This window comes from Vanacampus margaritifer, chromosome 11 (assembly GCF_051991255.1).
Source record: "Vanacampus margaritifer isolate UIUO_Vmar chromosome 11, RoL_Vmar_1.0, whole genome shotgun sequence".
NCBI lineage: Eukaryota > Metazoa > Chordata > Actinopteri > Syngnathiformes > Syngnathidae > Vanacampus > Vanacampus margaritifer.
In genome coordinates this window covers 17941076-17962193 of record NC_135442.1, presented here as the reverse complement: position 1 = coordinate 17962193, position 21118 = coordinate 17941076, and the positions used below count along the sequence as shown (strand labels likewise).

Below are 21118 nucleotides of genomic sequence, written 5' to 3'. Positions count from 1 at the left end.
TTGTAAAGAGGTAATATAATGTTTTTTTTTATAAAAGAGAAGATGTTAATTGTGTGATTGTTAATCTGCTTTTAAAGTTTAATGAGAAAATATATATTTTACTTTTTGGATTGTTTTTATATGAAATATTTCAGTCTCTACTCTCCGCATTTTAATAATAAGGATAATAATAATTAAAAAACAAATAATTTGGATGGCAACTAATGTGGAATATTTTGTTATAAGTTGATTGTTTTTCCCTTATGATTTTTCTCGTACGCGAGAACATTATTTAACTTTGAATATCTTTTCAGAATCAGAAGCCACACCCATTATAAGAGGAAAACGACAAGTTCCTTATCTCTCGTCCGGGGGGTGAAGTAATATATTATTTGTATGAAAAAGGAGACTTTTCTCCCTTTGTTAATTACAATTTAAAAAGGGGCTTTTCCCATGCTTATAAATAGAAAAATAATTTTTAATTTCTCCTGAATATATTTAACCTTTGAATTTCGACATTTGAAGTCCCATTTCAGAATCGGCCATGCGAGTCCTGGAGACTGGACAGACCATTCCATGGGGGAGCCATCTGGGAGAATCACATTTTTGACATAATTTGACGTGCTATGTAATTAAAAAAATAATTTCTGCCTTGATGTTAGACCAAAAGCTGACTAGGCGGTCTGCGGCCTTCATTTCTTGAGAAATATTAATTGAAAACTACACACTTGTTAATTGACTCTGTATTATATTTGTAAATTTTAGGAGCAAAGCTATCCTTTCTTATCTTAAGTATTATTTACGAAGGTATGCAAAACATATTAAATTAAATATTGTAAAACATAACAATACTGAATTATAATTAGCAATTATTTAATTGTAAACTTTTATTGTTTTGATTATTTTTATTTTTATTTTTAATTAATTATTTTTTAATTTATTTTTATTTTTACATTTTTTTATTATTTTTTAATTTAAAAAAAAATATATATATATTTTTTAAGTTTTTGAAATAAAGGAGGATTTTGTTCTTCCGACTATTTACTGACATGTTATTACCTAATACTGTTGGGGCAGATTTTAATGTTTCAGTCGAGTAAGGTTCATTGGTCGGGGTCATTATTTCAAAATAAGGTCAACTGGACCGATGCAAGCAGGACTCAGGTAGCATCAAAACCAGAAACTGCTGACAGCAAAGAGACCGCAGCTGCTACCACCAGCAGAGGGGGCGTGATGCAGCCATCATCACAAAATATCTGCCCTTTTCCCCTAATCAGCACTACCTGCCGCCACCTGCTGGGCAACAACAGCACTCCACCTGCTGGGCCTACCACCACCTGATGGACAGCAGAGGTTCCTGGCGCCACCTGGTGGAAAGTTTCCATAATGACTGTGCCGTCATATACAAATGTGATAAATAAAAAAACTGCTCCAATGCATACAATGCTCCGCACAAACTTCCTTAAAGCATTCCTGCGTCCCGAACTGTCCTGTGAATCCTATAGGAAAACATCTTCTGAAAAACTACTCCACTACGCTGATGACTCTGCCCTCACCAACAATGTTTCCTTGAGTTAGTGATACCAGACCATATGATGTGATATCTGACTGTTTACACTGCACTCTATATTTTTGACGGACATAAGGTGATAACATTTACAGTAAAACATTATGTAAATAGAACGAACTGATTGGCAACACTCTATACATACAAATTTATTATATTCTAATACTTTTGATGCCTATTTTGATTTGAACTGATTTGTTTATCTCTGTCTATTTTAAAACAGTCAGCTGTGGGACTAATATCAAAAAAGGGGACTAGCAAGCTTAACTCTTTCACTGCCATTGACGTTTATAGACGTCAAGTAAAAACCTACGGAGCACTGCCAATGACGTCTAAAGACGTCATCCAATTATTTATTTATTTTTTTGAAACGGGTGCGGGCATGGCTTCCGGAGCTGTGGTGAAAGTTTCCAGCCGGTCTGTTGTGCCTAATGACTATTTTTGGCCCCTAGAGGGCAGCGATGATTCTCTTTTGACAAGATCGGGTGGGCGTCAGTAGAGGCGGAGCTAGAGCGTCGAGCAGGAGATGAGAATGGAAGACAAAGGAAAAATGGCGGCCGGTCGCGAGGAGCTCACGCCCGAGCCGTTTTTTTCAAAGACCAAAAGCATCGCTGAAAGAGCACATTGTTGACGACGATGATCATCATCGATGATGAAGATGAGGGTGGTGACTCCGTGGTTGGGAAGCATTGACGCGGCAGTAGAAGACGTTAGATGGAGCTAGATGGAGCTAGATGGAGGAGGGAACGGGCAATGGCGAGCGTTTGCAAGCAGCTCTACACTTACAAGACGAAAGGCATCGACCAACGCTAAAATAGTACATTGATGACGACGATGATCATCATCGATGATGCTGAAGGTGAATCCGAGCTTGACGGCGAAATTGGAACCGCTGATGCGGCGGCTATGACGGTGTCGTAACGCGGAGCGCAACCGAGCACGCACAGGCGGACGTTCGATCGGACGACGGAGAGTGCCCCGAGTCCAATGCATATTCATCGGAGGAAGTGTGTACAGTCTGCTACTTGCGTTTTATTCCCCGGAAAAAAAGGCCGTCAAGAAAGTGTAACGTTTGCACGCAAAACGGACCAATGCGAAAGTGAAAGTAAACTGTTGTGCGAGTCCTGGCGTCTCCTTGCACGCAGTAGAGCGTTACAAAAGGAAAAACTGTATTTGAAACATCCACATAATTGTAAGTAGTACCACAGTTGCACACATTTGTAAATAGTTTGCAAAATTGTTTTGTCAAATTGTTACACTGTTGAATGGAAATAAACGTATTTTGCAATCAAAAAACACTTTTTCATTGTTGGTGAAAGCGTTTTACAGAAGTAAAGCACTATTTAGGTGTTTGTGGCATCATTCATGGACAAAAAGAAGTGTACAATTCACTAGAGTGCATGAAATAACATTGTTTCACAAAAAGCTCTTTTTCTCCGTTTTTGGTTTCAAAACAGAGAATTTCGGTGAAAGTAACCATTTTCTATTGTTGATTACTGAAGAACGGAATAAGGTAGAAACAAACTTTTTTTTCTGATGAAAGCTGAGAGTCCAATCTTTTATTTGGTAGTATGTGTGTTTCCATAGTCCAAACACAACATTTTCTGTGGACCTTGAAAGATCACTCAAAATGCTTAAATCGGCTGGCAGTGGGGACAACCCATTTCTGAAAACGTCTGGCAGTGAAAGAGTTAAGAATGACATGTTAAAACTAAGGGCAACTTTATGATATTTCTATTTTATAGTATAAAAGATAATACTGGTAAATTGGTTGCGGAAATTGAAAATTTACTTATATGAATAAGGATAGGATAAAATTTATTTCAATCTTAATTATATTTTCCGTTATTTGACGCTTATTAAATTTGGTCTTCAAGTATTTTCCTAAATTCTCTTTTGAAATTTAAATAAATTGCTTGGGACGCGAATTTACTGGTTAAATTAAAAAAAAAAAAAATTCCCCTCTTTTTAAAGCAAAAATGTATTTACTGCTGCAGTTCTACTTTGATTATCAGTCTGAAAAATTCTCTAAGTCGATCTTTTTCAGATGGGGGAATTATTGGTCGGTCTGGGTATATCGTCGCGAAGGACACAAACAGTCCATGTTGAATTGAATAAATATAAAATTATAAGTTAGTCTAATGTGATAATTATCAGTGAGAATGAATGAAATTTACAGGAGGACAATTGATGATTGGACTTTTGACCATGGAGGAGAGTAAGTTTTGGCAGAGACGGCGAAAATAAGGTGAATATGTTCTATTTTATCTCTCCCTGGGGCCCTGGGGTCAGATGTTATTTTTTTATTTTATTTGTTGGCGAAAGTTGCATTTATTTAATGGCTGGAAGCACATTCATGCCATATCTATAACAGTAAATATTATGGTAAAACATTCCAATAATCATTACATTCTGTAAACAAAATTGGCCTCGTCAGATTTGAATTGGCTATAAGATTTTCATTGTTGCATTAATGAATGTGCTTAGGTCATTAAAGTCAGCCAAAGGCTGGATTCTAATTGAATGTCACAACAAACAGAATTTTTCCACAGGACGGGCCTACAGAACTCCAAACTAATAAAAACTACCAGATGCTCTTTCAAAAAGAAGGGATGTGAAAATGTATGTTTATTAGTGACTAAATGAAAATGTTCTGCACCCAGATGAGGTGATGGAAAGGTCAATCTGGTCCAGTTCACGGGGGGCACCTGGTTCCACATCTACCAGACCTGCCGGGTCCGCCTTCTACTCAACCCCCACCAACAGGAGCCACCTGACGAACCAACTGAGAAACCAGTCAGCTGCTTCCAGGAACCACCTGACGAGCCAAATGGAACACCATTCAACTGATTCCAGTGTCCACCTGACGAGATGAGGACATCCCTCAATGGAGATAGGAGGAACGTGTCCCTTTTCCAGGCGTTCCACAAAGAATGAGTCACACCTTGGGAAAACAAATCCCGGTGATCAATCCCTGCATCTCTGGCAGTTGATGTGGGTTCTAAAAGAGCTGAAGGATGCATCCATCCGTTTCCTTGACCGCTTGTCCTCACAAGGATTGTGAGGGTACTGGAGCCTATCCCAACTGGCTTCGGGCAGTAGGCGGGGTACAACCTGAACGGGTTGCCAGCCAATCGCAGAGCTGAAGGACTCTGTTAAAAAACAAAAACAAACAAACGCAAGAACGAAAATGGAACTGACAAATGTCCTTCTCATTCAACAAAACTTCCATTGCTCAAAACGACAACAAGTCTTCAATTGCGTACATAATGACACTCTTTCTCATACTGACTGTCATGACAATTTTCTATTTCTGGGATCCCCCACCACAATTTTTGAACATAATCACAACACATCGTCTTCATATATGATATGCTTATTTTACTGAAAAGAAATCTTTTAATGAATCACATTGTTTTTGACATATGACTGACCTCCTCCCCTGCTAAAAAGAATGTTTTTATTTTTCTTTTATTCTACTGTTGCACCTGCCATTGCGATGATGAAGATCCTGCTGGAATCTTTTGGTAAAAATGTTTAAATGTGTAGTTATTGGGCTGTTAGACATTATTAACATTTTAATTCTTTATTTCATATATTAACCATGTTGAAATGTTTTATAGATGTGTAAAGTAAGTGAAATAGTGTTGAACTCAGTATAATTTGACCTTAACCTAAGCTGGTACACCACCTTGTTTGGTCTAAAATTCCTTCTCAGTGTTGCGCACACACATTTTGTTCTTGAGAACAGAATCTGCTTTGAGAGAGCACACACACACACACTCTGTTTGCGCCATCGCTCACGGCCACTCTAAATCTGATTCAATTTGTTTGTGAGATATTGTTTTGAGAAAAAGTACCCGGAGAGTATATTTTGTCTGGAGATCGGCACAGCTGCAAATCTGTTGTATAACGTGTTTTAAAAGGCGTTTCACTTTCCAAGCTCGATACTATAAGAAGCCCTCTCTCCCAAGGGAGGGGGCACACGGACACTCTGAAATTCCACCTCATACGTGATGTTCAGTATTCCTGTGACAGGAGAATTCTCTGTTTTAATAAATCATCCTTGCAAGGTGTTTTTTTCTTACAAGAAGTCTGTCTTCAAATTTTTGGAACACGCAAAAGAGGACAAATTATTAGCCTCTTTCACTAGCTAGCAAGAAGCTACAGCACGTAGCATGCTGCTGGACTGTCAGCTCAAACTTTCGCTCCGAGTAAGTTCCAGTGAAGACCGGTCGTCATTTCCTCTTCCGGTCCGTGAAGCTTTTTCAAACTGCCCGCGTGTGGACGACACGACTAGTCAGTTCGTTCGTCCCCACCTCCCCGACATGTAGCAACGGTCCCACTCGCGTGCGGGCGTGCACGCGCGCGCTCTCTCTCGCTCTCTCTCTCTGTGTGTCTCTCTCTCCCGCTCTCTCTCTCTCTCCCTCAGTAATCCCCATTTTTAATAAATGTACCTGTAATCTATTACATGTTTTTTCCTGTAACTGTAATGAAATGCAGTTACATTTTTTTGCAATCTGATTACGTAACGGCGGTACATGTTTTCCGTTACTCCCCAAGCCTGAGCACAACTGTTAGTGCTAACTGTTAGCATGTCAAGGATGTTTTGCATTGTTTGTTAGAATTAAGCTAAGCAGACAGTAGGCAAAGTTTTGGTGTTTTAAGAGTAGAATGTAATACTCTTTTTTTTTTTTTCTCAGTTTGAGACGTTTTGTTAGCGTCCTAGTTGTGCTTCTTTAGCATTTGTGGCCTCAGTCTGCCTGTTAGCATCGTAGAATGACGAGAGGCGCAAAAATGTCATCTTGAAGAGTCAAACTTTATTTACAAAAATACTGAGAACCAAACAGTGCAGAGCGAGAAGGTCCATCCATCCATCCATCCATCCATCCATCCATTTTCTTGACCGCTTCTCCTCACAAGGGTCGCGGGGGTGCTGGAGCCTATCCCAGCTGGCTTCAGGCAGTAGGCGGGGTACACCCTGAACTGGTTGCCAGCCAATCGCAGGGCACACAGAGACGAACAACCATTCTCACAATCACACCTATGGACAATTTGGAGTATTCAATTAACCTGCCATGCATGTCTTTGGAATGTGGGAGGAAACCGGAGTACCCGGTGAAAACCCACGCAAGCACGGGGAGAACATGCAAACTCCACCCAGGAAGGCCGAAGCCCGGACTCGATCTCACGTCCTCTGCACTGGGAGGCGGACGTGCTAACCAGTCAGCCACCGTGCTGCGAGAAGGTCCAATGTGTTTTATTGCTATCTTTAGCGGCTAACCGCTAGTGGCTAGCGGCTAACCGCTAGTGGCTAGCGGCGGCCGATGGCGATGCATCCTCAGCGCGATGACGTGGTGCGTCTTCTCAGCTAAACTAACTTTTTTGCCGGCGCCGTCTACTTCCTGCGGCGGGAGGCGGCTCCCTTCTTGCTGCTGTGGAATGGACAAATGAAGCTACGTTAGCATGTTGAAATTTGTGCTTAACTTGAAACTTATATAGGCTACAGCTTGCGATTCATCATTTTGGATCAATGTTAAAAATAAGTAGACATGAACATGGAGTTGAATGTAGCTACTGTAAAACCGTGTTAGCAATACGTTAGCATCCAAAGTAGCTAACAATAAAATTTTTACAAAATTAGAATAATACCTTCTTGTTAGTGATTTTCCAGCAAATGTGCTATCATGTCATGCGAACTTGTTTTTATTTCCAATTTTCAGGGTCAGTAATAAGTCATCAAAATCTGAACTTGAAAACATTTATCTTTTGTACACCTCCAGATGACAGTGTGAAGCCAATTTCACAATTCAGCTAATCATTGCATAGCTACCGGCTAAAAACAGGCATTTAGAACAGAAAAGACATCATAACATTGCATAATAAAAAGATCTTAAACCATAATAATAATAATAATAATAATAATAATGTAATAATTGAAATGGTGTAATGCGTCATCCTGACCAGCAGTGGCGCTGTAATCCCAACATGCTAAAATGGTACTTACAACTTGCTGAGCTCCTCCACTCTCTTGCGCAGGGTGGTGACCTGCCGGGGCGCAAAGATCCCGTCCACGTTTAGTTTTTGACCTTTTGACGTCATTATATGTTTGTTGCGTGCTGTTTTGACACTCACCTCGTACTTCTGCTTCTTCAGCCGCTCCGTGTGGTCGAACTTCTCCGATTCCAGCTGACACATCCAATCGTGCAACTCGTTGATCTTGTCCATGGAACACGATTATTGATGGACCAAATGATTATTGATTGAGCAATTGGAGGTTGTGCGACAATTGATTTTCATTGGAAAACCATAAACTGCTTCGACTGAAGGTAAAACGTGTATTAAGTAAAAAACTTTAAAAAGCATTAGTTTCAATTGAAATCGACAAAAGTTGAACAATGTAGCGCACAATGACGATGCGATTTGCCAGATTTTGCCATCAACGATGATAAGTGCATGAAATCATACAAATCTATCCTAAATTAAACGTCAAAAGAACAATATACTATATCAAAATGATGGGTTTTTTTTGGCATAAAGCATTTGATCAATTTGTTGGGAGTTCCACAATCGAGTAAGGCAACAATCAGATATTGTGAAATTTGAGGATGGATAATGATGTGGACGATGAAGTGATAATTGCTATGTTTTGTCAAATGTGCGACATATTGCTATACTGTAGCTATCCCGGGGGAAAACGCTAGCATATGTCGCTTAACGAATTCAGATCAACGTGAATCTTGGAAACATAAATGACGGTGCCGTGTTTTGACAACAATAATTTGGCAAAATTGGATATGATGGGAAAAGCTATGATACTGTATATTGCAATATATAATGAAGTGAATGTTGAACAAGCTGATTTGTGGTACTGGATGGAGTGTGATACATATTGTGTATTGGCGTATGTATTGAACCTGAGCTTGTCCTCGTTAAGATGGTCGATGTTGAGTTGCTTGCGTCTGGCGGCCAAAATTTTCTTCTTCTTCTCTCTCTCCATCTCTTTCTTTCCTCCTCGCTTCTGGTCCGCCTGACGGAGACAAAAGTTGCACCGAGGTCAGCGCCTTCGAAAACCTAGAATTTTTTTTATTTTACATTTAGAACAGATATATAATTTGTGATTAATCTTGAGTTAACTAGTGAAGTCATGTCATTAATTACAATAAAAAAAAAATTATCGCCTGATACCCCTTTATTATTATTAAAAATTAGGGGCGTCAGACGATACATTTTTTAAATTGTAATTAATCGCATGACTTCAATAGTAAACTCACAATTAATCATACATTTTTATATCCGTACTAAACAATGAACAATAAAAAAAATCTAGGTTGTCACACTCTTGATAACAAAAGTGGGGGGGAAAAAGTGAAACTAATAGAAATAGTTAAAATGAATTTTTGACGTCAATAGCCGTCAATGGCAGTGAATGAGTTAATTATTATTATTATTATAACCATAATTATTATTATTATAGCCATTATATTGTATTGAGCAGCCAGAACAAAGATGCACGTGATGTATCTCTATGTCACAATTACAATTGTTTACGGTTAAGTAAGCATTGATAGGAAGAAGAAAAAAAGCATTGATAGCTAATTTAATTAGAACAAATGCTAATTTCTCAAATGTGGTCAAGGATAGATGCAGCCACTAGTACACTTTCAATCACTTAATTAAACAAACGGTAACAAAACAAACTCAAGCACATTCATTGAAGAGCAATAACAGCCAGGCAAAACTCTCACAATGTTCCTCCTTCTGGTTGGCTGACTTCTTCCCGTCATTGTCGACCTCATTCACTCTGACAGCCGCACTCCCCTCCAGCATTTTTGGCTCCACCAGCCGAGTGCCTAATTCAACTTGAAAGACAGCCAGGCCTCCGTCATGTGTGTGCACTTTCAGTCCAAAGGTTGACCAGGATCAGCCAGCCAATGAAAAGGCAGCAACACATCCTTGTTATCTTAATCCATACCGTGCCCCCCCCCAACCAAAAGCATATAATTGTTCTGCCTCTCACTACTGTAGCTTTAGTCACTGCATAGATGTGAGCGGAACATGGCGTCAAAGTTTGATGATTATTTTCTGCTTGCAGCTTTGATTATGTTATTATGTCTCCACAGCATGCTTCAAACCTATCGAATCTACCTGGTGAGGTGACCAACCGCACCGTGCTTAATGTGCTGGCCTCCACCAGACAAGGAGACCGTTTCATACTGGACAGCCTCAAAGTACATCATCATTCCATTTGGCTTTATTTATCCTTATTGTTAACTTGAATAACATAATTACAATAACATATGCTCAGCCGATGTTTACATCCTCCTGCAGACAGGAGCCATCCAAGAGGAGTTTTATAAGGATTGTGATTTGACAGTGGGCGGCGAGTTGAACGTGTGGGGCAGGAAAGTGATTATCGCCGACTGTGACGACTTCACTAAAGACTACTATCGCTCCAAGTATCGTATAGGTAACCGAAAGCAGCGTCCTTTTTCATTCATTCACATCTGTCTGTTATTTCTGACTTCTTCTATTCTTGTAATGTCAACATTTACCCACTTGGGGGCAGTAAGCGTTAGCACATGCATGTCAACACTTTTCCTCAATGAGCTATTGCACATATGGTGTTATATTCTGGCTCCCCTCAGTTGATATATTAGTAATTCTCCACAATAGACCAATGACAGAGACCAGAGCAAGAACTTTATGTAATACCTTTTGCAACACGGCCCATGGGGTCTTTATTAAGTGCGTATATTATATATATATATATATATTTTACTCTATGACAATAGGATATTATAATGATATAATATTAGATCTTGTATTTTTTTCTTTTTTTCAATGAGTAGCCATCAAGGTTATTTTAGTTATCTAAAAATAATGAAAAAACAAAAATTCACAAAAACAATTTTGTTAACGAAATAAAATAAAAACGGAAATGCTTTTTTTAAAAAAACGAAAACTAACTGAAACTACATTTTATGTTTACAAAACTAACTAAAACTAAATATTAGTATTTGGTAATCAATTTAATGCATAAGCCTTTGGGATGATTTATTTTTGATATTAACCGGAATAAGGACGTTTGAAAGTGTGTCACAAAAAAGTGACGTCATCTAGCAGCAGCCAATAGAAAAGCACCTTCAGATGACGTTGCTCCCATGGTGTTTTTTTAAATATTGGGCACAAGTAATACACACTTAAAAAAATAAAAAATATATAATACAATTAAACTAATACTGAAACTAACTAAAACTAAGCATTTATGAAATAACTAAAACGAATGTAAACTAAAAGAACCACCCTGAAAACGAATTAAAATTAAAAATTCCAAAACTTTAACAACCTTGGTAGCCATAAGACCTGTTATTTTTTATTTTTTTAAATCATGCAGTTGTCTGGCACACGTGAGAATAGATAACCCTATAAATATGGCAACATTTATTTCTATTCATATTATTTAGTTCTTTATACGGTACTTTGAATACATCCATCCACATACAGTATCATTTAATTTGTACAAATAGGACAGTTTGTCATATTTTCAATGCTTTTCAAATCACTCTAAATGTGAATGAATTTGATTTGACTGCACGGTAGACTCGACTAATTTTTCAGAGATTCACTCGGCAAAATGAATCTAATAGAGCCGTAATGGAAGATCCTGCATTAAGCAGTGTTTGCTTTTCACAGTGAAGGTGGAGAAGGCAGGACATTTACTATAATTATCTGATTGTGGGAAAAGTATCGCTCTGTAGAAGCACGCACAGTTGTATAAAGATGCTGTATAGGCAAAAAAAAAAACATTTTTTTTTTTAAAATCCCCTCATTTACAAAACAAAATGCCGTATTTTCTGTTATAGCTGTGAACTCTGCGTAAAAGAGACATGATTATGACTATTGACAGTTTTTGTGTTTATACTGACCAGCGAGCTAGAAAAGGGTAAAAAGCGCCACTGTCAGACAGACATGAGAACCTCCTGTGGTGATGCTTCTCTCAGCTGCCATCTATGAGGGCATGGGAGGGGGGCGGGCGGACGGGTGGGCGTGACCGCAACAGGCAAGCTGCCCCCAGCAGGAGTAACCCAAGCTGGGATAAGATGAGTCTGCTACCCTGGGCACAATGTCAGGGCTCTGCTGCATTAGTCACAGTAGTAAAGCAGACAGGGCGGTGATGGAAGTTGCTGTCTGACACGTAGCAGTCTCAGGTCGTTGCGGGTTTAACGTCCGCAGAGGATGCAGTGCTCCCTCACGGATGGATTACCTCTGATCATTTCAGCGTTCCTCCCAGGGTTTGTCTTCTTTTAAATGTTTTCTCCTCCCCCCTCCACCACAGAGGACTTCAGCCCGGTGCAGTACAAATCTCCCATAGCCTCCAAGCCCCCCAGGCTTGTACCTCCTTATAATGGCTTTGGCTCAGAGGAGGACTCGCTAAGCTCCTGCCAGCGCCTGCTGCCCAAACCCCCACAGAAAGATCTCAATAAATTCATGGAATATGACAGGTTGGATCACATTACACACCAACATTTGGCAACCACATATTCATTTTAGCTGTCTGACATTGCTGGACCTTGCCCATTTTGTGAAGATGGCGCAAATCAGAAAATGTGAATTTTAAAGTGTTTTTTTTTTTTTAATTCTCTCACAGATGTGGCCTTGAGAGTAATGTGTTCAAGTTTTATGCCAAGATGGTGACCACCAGTCAAGTGGATAGCGACAGGGAGTTCATCATCTCCTTCTATCTGAGTGACGACACCATCAGCGTGTTTGAGCGCTCGCAGAAGAACTCAGGTTCGGACCGTGAGCCAAAACATGCAAACTGACAGTGAACATTTAAATTTGGCTTAGGTTGAGTTTTTGCCAGGCTGTAGCTTCAGAGCGTTTTCTCCTTCTTGGTCCTTTAGGTGTGCTGGGCGGTATGTTTCTGGCGCGGGGTCGTGTCAAGAAGCCGGGCCAGGAGTTGTTTAAGAGCGAGCCCTCCGTGTACTTCACCGCCCAAGATTCGTATGTAGGAGCGACCCTCTGCCTTAACAACAGGCTATTCCAGCTACTGGATGCTGATGAGTACACTTTGAACTACTTGGAGCAACATGCTGAGCAGGTTCGGGAGGAATATTTAAATAATGGCAGCTGAGTCATTTAGTTAATGCCACATTTTGTGTAACTGTCTAAAGTTTCCCAAAGCCAATGTTGGCACCATCCTGGCTACACTACGGTCAATTCCAGAGGAGAAGCAGCGTGAGATCAGGAACTTTCTGACCCTTAACGATCCTACCAACACCGGATTTGTCACCTTTGAGTCGTCCTCAATTTTTCTGTTTGACTATCTGGCAGGGGCCTGCTGATGGGAACGGAGTGCGGTCTGAGCGAGCATGAGGTTTTGGTGCTGGGCCGATCTTTCTCCAAGCACCAGCAGCCTGAAGTGGACATTGGTCTGATGCTGGCTGTGGCCCAGGATGTCCTCAAGAAAAAGGACTTCGACCAGATCCCAGACATGACCCGAGCTTTTGAACAGCACGACCTCACCAAGTAGGGAGAAACTCATATTTTGGGAATAATGTTAAACAAAATCATATAGATTTGCATCAAACAGCAAACAGACAGAATCAATGGCTAGTTGGGGTGGGTAGTGCATTTGGTACCTGGGCCTTCAGAAGGGACTAAACTGACTTAATATCAACTGATCGTGTTGATTTGCAATTATAGAAACCATCAATAAAAATACAGTATAATGACGAAAGTCATCTGGAACAGTTCCGAATATTCATTAAATTGTTAAATACATCACACTCACCAGAGATGCTGATTATATGTATTGAGTCTGCACTCAATTGAATTGGTTAAACAAAGAGTTTCATTACTCGTATAGTTTAGGGCAGATAGTTTGAATTAATAAAGAAAGCACAACAACAAAAAATGTTTAGGGCAGATTAGGTTGCCATGGCAACACATACAGGCTGAAATCTGATTGGACAAAAAAAAAAAATCTAACAAACATTTACACACAGAGAAATGCTCCAACATGAGGAGAACTGAGTGTTGGGAATATATATTATGGAACAAATATTAGAATTTAGGTTGTAAATGTAGGTCTGTGCTTCTGATATTGTGGACCGGCCACCTCTGGTAAGTTGCAGCAAAACACAGTACACTCCATTTTGCCTCAATTGCTTCAAGATGCGATTAATTAGCAATCAATTCCAAGACCATTCCACGAAATTCATAACCATTCATTCATCGATGTCAAGCCGTAGTTCCTACTACTGCATCATCGTTAAGATGTTTTCATGCCAAGTTGTGCACTCCCCTTGTTTCTCATGGCTGTAGCTCATCGCAGACTCACCCAGGTATTTAAAAGCCTGGGATGCGTCGGTAACGCGTCAGCCTCTTGGCCTGCGTCTTTGAACAGAGCGCACAAGCGCTGATTTGCGAGTCCTCGGTGAGCACCCCAGCATCTCGCTCCGAAATCGCTTAGTGTGAACGAGGCATAAAATACACAGATAATGGATTAACAAGCAAACGAACACATGCGCACACACATGTAGGCGTCACACGAGGCATCAATCGTGTAGTCAGTGGCCCCCAAATCTCTGAGCAAGCATTAGTTCCAGCTTTGGGAGTGGAGCATTGGAACCAGATGGACTCTAAAGACAAGAAATGGCATGTAGTGGGGAAGAACACACACGCGCGCACGCACACACAGACACAAACTTGCAATCTCTGTGTCACCTTCCTCGTTTCCTATCCTCCCTTTTAGTGGACTAAATCACTAGATGTCAATCTTTACATAAAAAAAGATTTCCACCCTCTCTCAACATAAAAATGAACTTCACTAAAAATAAACACAAAGTAAATATATGAAATTAAGTTAAATTTCACCCCCCCCCCAGAAAAAAAAGTACAGTTTCAAATTTTTTTTGTGTGCAAGTTGTCAATGCAAAGTAATAAGAATTTTTGAGGGGGAATAATTTGAACAAGCTTAAAAGGGGAACATTTTTCATTTTATTATGAGAATTCATTTTAATATGAGAATAGTTCTGTTATACGAGAATTCTATATAATGTTACAACAGTGTTTCTTAATCTTGTGGAAGGTACTGAACGCCAACAGTTTACTATGCATATTTAGAGAACCCTTCTTTCCTGAAAAATAAAATGTGATTTAAAAAAAAACAAAAAACATAGAGTTTAGGCCTACTGGTGAACAAAATGAACAGGGAGAGTAACCTTTTAATTGAATCTGGCTCTCTTCACCTTGAATTCAAAATTAAGATTAAACCCAGGGACAGCAGAAAAAATGAAAATAGCAGAGGCCCCAGAATTGAATCCTGTAGAACACCATGAATGGACATAGTCAGTATGAAGGGAAAACAATAATAAAATAAATCACACGACGTACCATCACAACAGCCACAAGTCGACTACTGAGTGCACCAAATTCCTTGCAGCACAGATAGGCCAAGCAATGGAGTGTGAATGTGTAATCACCTGCAGTCAATGATGGCCAAGCGGGGCTCATCACAAATCATTTGAGTCGGGTGTGTGTCTTAACCCCCACCAAACCCCTGATACTGACTCATTGAACCCCTGGGGTTTGATACCAGCTTAAAAAACACTGTGTTACAAGAAAAACATTCTTATAAGAAATCATAAAAAAAGGAGAAGTTAACCAAAAATGTGTTCTATGCCCCAATACTCTAAATACGGTATTCTGAGCAACTGTGATGTCATATTCAGTCGACAGCAAGTAGCAAAATGGCCGCCCCCTGAGATGGATAAAAACGGCTGGAATATTGCTGCATAACTCTTATTCCACAAATGTAATATTAATCAGAATGTTATGTTTAGACTAGTGAGGTCACATATATTATTGTGAAGAAATGTTTAAGGTTGACTTCCCCTTTAAGTTGAAAATTGTTTGGGGAAAAACTGGCAATTTAAGCCAAAAAGTTCCAAGTTATCATTATACAGTAAGAAGATTATTATTTTTTTTTTTAAATATTACAAGAAAAGTCGTATTTTGTGGGGAATTATTTTATTATTAGAATAGTTGTGTTGTCATAGAACTCCTTTTAATATTACAAGGAATGTTTTTGTTTTCTAGAAGAGAAGTCGAAAATGTCAAAGTAAGATTTTAGATTTTTTGGGGCAAAAATTTTAATTTATAAGAAAAAAACAAAACAAAACAAAAAATACCCTAAACTGTACACAAAAAGCAAGAAAATTTATTTTTGTCATATTCTACGTCAACCTAATATATGACAAGAGATTTTATTTCTATATTCTTTATAAATATAAAAAAGAGTATATATATATATATATACAGTATATATCATAAAGTTAAAAGAATAAAATGCAAGTCTTATTTTTTCCAAGCAAAACATAACTGAAGTAAAATGAGGAGTAAATAAGTTACGAGCAGAAATTTGAAATGAGCAATGACAAGGTCAAACAGCCGTGTTTGTTCATACTGTATGTGTGTGTTGAGAGCCTGGCAGGTGTTGATTGTTCTTCAAGGCTCTAATGAAATGGTATGGCAGGAATGGGACTCTGGATTTTGTGGTATCAGTGAGTGTGAAACAACTGGCAGTTCAGTACAAGCACCTCTAACTCCATATACACCATACGACACGAGTTAAAGTGGACTTTTTTTTTTAACAATGTTTTTTGCTTGTATGCTAATAGTCAGATATCTGGGGTGTCTGCCCACCCATCACACTTGAAATGACACACCCAAGTAAAGTTGTTGTTTATTGCCTATTTCCAAAATATGTCTGGAAGTAACCATTCTGAATGTCTACTATTACTACTACTCCATGAAAGTACTATCATGTCAAAGAAAAAAGGTAAGAAGAGCTGCAATGTTATCACAGATTGGCTAAACGCATTGTCAGGTTTAGCCCCCAATAACTGGCACATACTTGAATGTTTCACTTACATAGCAGTGTGGAGGCATTTTTGTTTACAAGTGCAATTTGACAACTGGTGATGAAGTGCTGTCTCCACAAGTGAAAATACACTGCATCTTTTTAGGTTGCTGTAATATTAATGCTAGAGGTATTTTTGACAAAAGCGGAAAGTCACAGAACATGTGGAATCTGGTTTAAATAGCAAAAAAAAGTATTATGTCTCCTTTAGGTTACTTGGAAGGATTGTAAAGTGCTATAGATATTGATTGCTCTGCAAATCGTTTTCCTTTGCTTCTTTAGAACAGGACGCACGTCTATCAAAGAGGCGACAACTATCTGCAGAACCTTCCAGCTCCCACTGCCTGACAACCTGCTCACATGTCTGCTCCGCAAGTATGAACTGTCTATGTTAAGGTGGGATTGATTTGATGCAGTTTCTCAGATGCCATTTGTACCTTTTGCTGTGTGTGCACGTGTGATGTCAAGGTTTGCAGATGGGGGCCAGATAGACTACCATGCCTTCCTGGCTGGCATTAACTGGCTGGAGCATCCTGCTCCCCCGGTGATGCCCGACGACATCCTAAAAGTAAGGCAAAGCATGCAATCAAATACATTTAATTGTCGGATTGAAACGGGTCAACAAAGTATAAACAAAATATTTTTGGAGATATTTTTTTTCTTCTGTTACACTATTTTGTTTTTTTCCTGTCTTCACCAGTTTGAAGTGAATCTCCGGCATGATGCCAGCGGAGTGAAAAACATCAATTACTCTTCCCTGGTGCAGCAAGCGTTCCCTGGCGTCTCCAACGCGGTTGACCCGGAGAGCGCAGCATCAGCGTAGATGAGTGCACTAAATAACACACGCACACGTGAGTGTGGGAAATTAACATCCAATCTGTGTGGTTTTGACATCACACTTGAAAACGGAACCACATTTCAGGTCAAGGTGGGTTACGTAATGGCTGCAGGTATTATGCTGTAGCTTCCAGCACTGAGTTGAATTTATACAAGAGAGAATTGGCTACAACAGAGGAGCGCTGCTGTCAACTCACAGCTGTGGAAACAACAGGTACTGATGAGACACTCACATTCAGTCCAATTGACATGAGACAATTTTATGTTATTTTTGTAATGTCTCTAAATCTGTGGTTCTCAAACTCTGTGAACCATAGCTTGAAAGTCCATAATGTCGGGCCAATTAAAAGCTCTTTTATGGTTGTGACCTTTCAATCATCTAACACCCATGAATAATGATTTTATTTATTATTATTATGTTTTTTTGTTTTTTTTTTGGAATAGGCATAGTGTTACAAGAAAATGTTCTTTTTTTTTTCTTTTAAATAACAAAATGTGTATTTTTTTTTCTTTTTCAAAAATACAGCAGTACCTCAACTTATCAGTTGAATTTGTTGTGGTCAAGCTTGTAACTCAATTTACTAATTAAAAAAAAACTTAGGCAACATTTTAATTCCTGTGGCACTAAGTGGTAAGAAAGTAGAAACCCTGCCACAGTATGGCTTTAGCCCCAGGAGCTAGCTAGCTCCCTAGCTAGCTCCTATCGCGCTCATTTACCTGCTAGGGAGCTAGCTAGCTAGCATCAATGGCTAAAGCCAAACTGTGGCAGGGTTTTCCTGGACCTGGATTTGCCACCTCTGGTAAATATGGTAGTTATGTTTAATTACTTTAGTTTAGTAATGTTTAATTAATTTTAGGAACATGAGGGGGTTCTTGAAAAAAAAATCTCCACTGTAAGAGATCCGTAAGAAGTTTAAGAACTCCTGCTTAAACATCTCATCTTGCACATCTTGTGGAAATTTGATCATTTTTGATCCACTTTGTCGTTCATTATGAATTGTAGTTGGCAATTGCATTAGCAGTAGATAGCGTTTTGCTTGAAGTGTCAATACATGCACAGCTTATACTAATACAAAATGTACATGAAAAGTGTGATTGGGAATAGAAATCAATAATAAAGTGAGTAATGATTACCAACGAGTCCGGGTTTCGGCCTTCCTGGGTGGAGTTTGCATGTTGTCCCCGTGCTTGCGTGGGTTTTCTCCGGGTACTCCGGTTTCCTCCCACATTCCAAAGACATGCGTGGCAGGTTAATTAAACACTCCAAATTGCCCATAGGTGTGATTGTGAGTGTGGTTGTTCATCTCTGTGTGCCCTGCGATTGGCTGGCAACCAGTTCAGGGTGTACCCCGCCTACTCCCTGAAGCCAGCTGGGTTAGGCTCCAGCACCCCCCCACGACCCTTGTGAGGACAAGCGGTTAAGAAAATGGATGGATGGATGGATGGATGGATGATTACCAAGGCGAATCACATGTTTTATGATTTGTTAGGTGTTGAACGAACGAGCGTAACCAACCTCTGTTTATACCCAGCAAAAATGAGGGGTTCCCCACCCCTAAAAAAATATGGGGGACTTTTTGATTGCAATAGGAGGGTCACAATTCGAGAATCCATGTGGAAAAATGGCTTTTGGAAAGATGCTTGTACGTATAGTATGGTGTGAGTTGAATTTCACCTTGGGTGATTATGAGTATAATAAATCAAAATATAAATAAATGTATACACAGCACATAGCACAAATCTGTGTTTAGTTGCTTCCACCTGAAAATGATTATAATTGCCTACACTCTTAAAACCGGTGGGTTAAATGTAACCCAAATTGGGTGAAACGGGACTGAGCCAATGCTGGGTTATTTATAACCAGCGCATTGGGTTGAGGATTTGACCCATTACATTAGCGGTTGGTCAAAATTTTTATCCAACAAGGACCCAAAACTATCCATACTGATGAGTTAAAGCTACCACAAAATGGGTCATCAGGTTATCAGTATAGCTGTTGTTAAAACTAGTATTTAATTGAATCACACTGGAATCTTCATCATCTTGGGGTGTTATAGAAAATGTAAATAATTGTAATTAGTTTTTTTCAGTTCCACAGAAAAATCATCAGTCGGTGAGTTTGCGAAATGGTAGTAGTGGGGGTTCACATTGCTACATGGCCTAATCAGACCACAAAATGACATCAGCATCAGGTGTGATGTATATTTTAGTCGTTAACGAGCGACGGTTGCTTTCAACCCAACAAAGCGGGAGAAGTGAGTTTGATCAGGTGTTAACAATCACAACCCATGTAGAAGTGGTGTCTATCTGGCAGGAGTGTCATGGAGAGGATGTTAAGTGCTGGATAAGAGGCAGAGCATTTACATAAGGCTGAAGAATCTAATTAGGTGTGATTATGGGGGCTTAGAGCCCACTTCACAAGGTAAGCTTCATGTCTTGAGGTACACATGTGGAAACACTTAAAGTTTGCAGCCAGATTTGAACGTTTCCTCACATCACTCCAACTTCGGCATTCGCAAATGCACCTAATTGCTGATTGTTTTGTTGAACCTATCCTCAGTATGTTTTCTTGCTCCCACATTCCAAAACCCTGCAATTGGCTAGCGACCATGCCCGGGTAAACCACCACTAGGATAGGCTCTTCTCACCTGCAAGCGGTGTAGAAAATGGATGACTCGTGTAGCCCCAGACCAGGACACTCCCACCACCACGCTTGACTGTAAAGCCACACTCTAAAACAGTTGGGTCAAAAATAACCCAACTATGGGTAAAAAATGGGCCGATCCTCTACTTGGGTCAATTTGACCCAACTTGGAGTCAAGAAATTGGTCTTTTAGTGTAAAACAACTCATAAATATAGCTCAGATCCTTTACCTGGGTCAAAAAATTGGGTCAATTTGTATAAAACAACCCAGAAGTCACGTCAAATTGACCCATTAAGTGGATCGGTCCATTTTTTGATCCATAATTGGGTTACTTTGGACCCAACTGTTTTTAAGAGTGCAAGACACACTTGTCTTTCTACTCCTCCTCACCTGGTGACCGCCACACACACTTGGACACAATCTGATCCAATTAGGTCTCATCAGACCACAGGACAAAGTTCCAGTAATCCATGTCCTTAGTCTTTGTCAGCAAACACCGATAGTCTGACCTCTCACCCCTTCAACCTCCGCAGCAACAAAAGCATCCATTAACCAAAACGATTTGGGTGACGTACTGTAAAACAATATTAAAATCTTCCCTCATTCATCGCAATTTAAAATTTGTTATTGTTTAATTGTAATTAATAAGAACTTATTAGCAAAATAAGTGATTTAAAATGATTTAATTATAGAGTAGAAGGAAGTGGGGGAAAATAAAGATTCCACTCCACTTTGTACATTAGCTGTCGAAGTCTGTTAATTCCAGAAATGGCCTCAATGCCAGTAGACGGCGCTGTGGTGCAATCAACAACCACACATTTCTAGAGCAAGCTAACCACTGCCCCTACATGGCGGCCATGTTGGCAGGGATGACTCAGAAAAGGTCATGGAAAGCATGAGCATTAGCTTTGCATTCTCGTAGGCATGTAGCTAAAAACGAATGTGCCTTATCCGCCTATTCATATTTTTGGCTTTTGTTTACTGGAGAGACGTCTTGTCATGTTGTTTACAGTAGGTACACATTTCTCAAAATTATATTTTTGGTACAGTACACTTTTTTTTTGGGGGGGGTCAAACTAACTAAGGTGAAAAAAATATTCAAGCTTTTTTATTTATTTATTTATATTTATTTTTATTTAGTAAAAATGTACTCTACTGGTC

The 21118-nt window shown here is 39.5% G+C and overlaps 1 protein-coding gene and 2 long non-coding RNA genes across 3 annotated transcripts; 1 reads left to right on the top strand and 2 right to left on the bottom strand.

The window, feature by feature from the left end:
• Positions 1-6843: 6843 nt before the first annotated feature.
• On the bottom strand, positions 6844-8298 carry LOC144061036 (uncharacterized). The gene is made up of 3 exons (XR_013296066.1): positions 7682-8298; positions 7554-7594; positions 6844-6981 (listed from the first exon to the last, which is right to left on the bottom strand). It is a non-coding gene; the product is annotated as an uncharacterized LOC144061036 (long non-coding RNA).
• A 1272-nt stretch (positions 8299-9570) lies between these two features.
• LOC144060067 (EF-hand domain-containing family member C2-like) lies at positions 9571-18308 on the top strand. Its single transcript, XM_077579215.1, has 10 exons — positions 9571-9777; positions 9878-10016; positions 11886-12051; positions 12198-12340; positions 12454-12650; positions 12724-12851; positions 12884-13078; positions 16758-16850; positions 16944-17043; positions 17176-18308. The coding sequence occupies exons 1-10, from the start codon at positions 9658-9660 to the stop codon at positions 17296-17298; spliced, it is 1404 nt and encodes a 467-aa protein (XP_077435341.1). The 5' UTR covers positions 9571-9657; the 3' UTR covers positions 17299-18308.
• On the bottom strand, positions 11470-18485 carry LOC144060068 (uncharacterized). Its single transcript, XR_013295839.1, has 3 exons — positions 18447-18485; positions 16913-17307; positions 11470-12001 (listed from the first exon to the last, which is right to left on the bottom strand). It is a non-coding gene; the product is annotated as an uncharacterized LOC144060068 (long non-coding RNA).
• Positions 18486-21118: the final 2633 nt, after the last annotated feature.

Coding starts and splice junctions, on each gene's coding strand:
- LOC144060067 (XM_077579215.1), top strand. CDS start 9,658: ATGTCTCCACAGCATGCTTCAAACCTATCGAATCTACCTGGTGAGGTG. Junction 16,851..16,943: donor CTCACATGTCTGCTCCGCAA/GTATGAACTGTC, acceptor TGTGATGTCAAG/GTTTGCAGATGGGGGCCAGA. Junction 17,044..17,175: donor TGCCCGACGACATCCTAAAA/GTAAGGCAAAGC, acceptor TGTCTTCACCAG/TTTGAAGTGAATCTCCGGCA.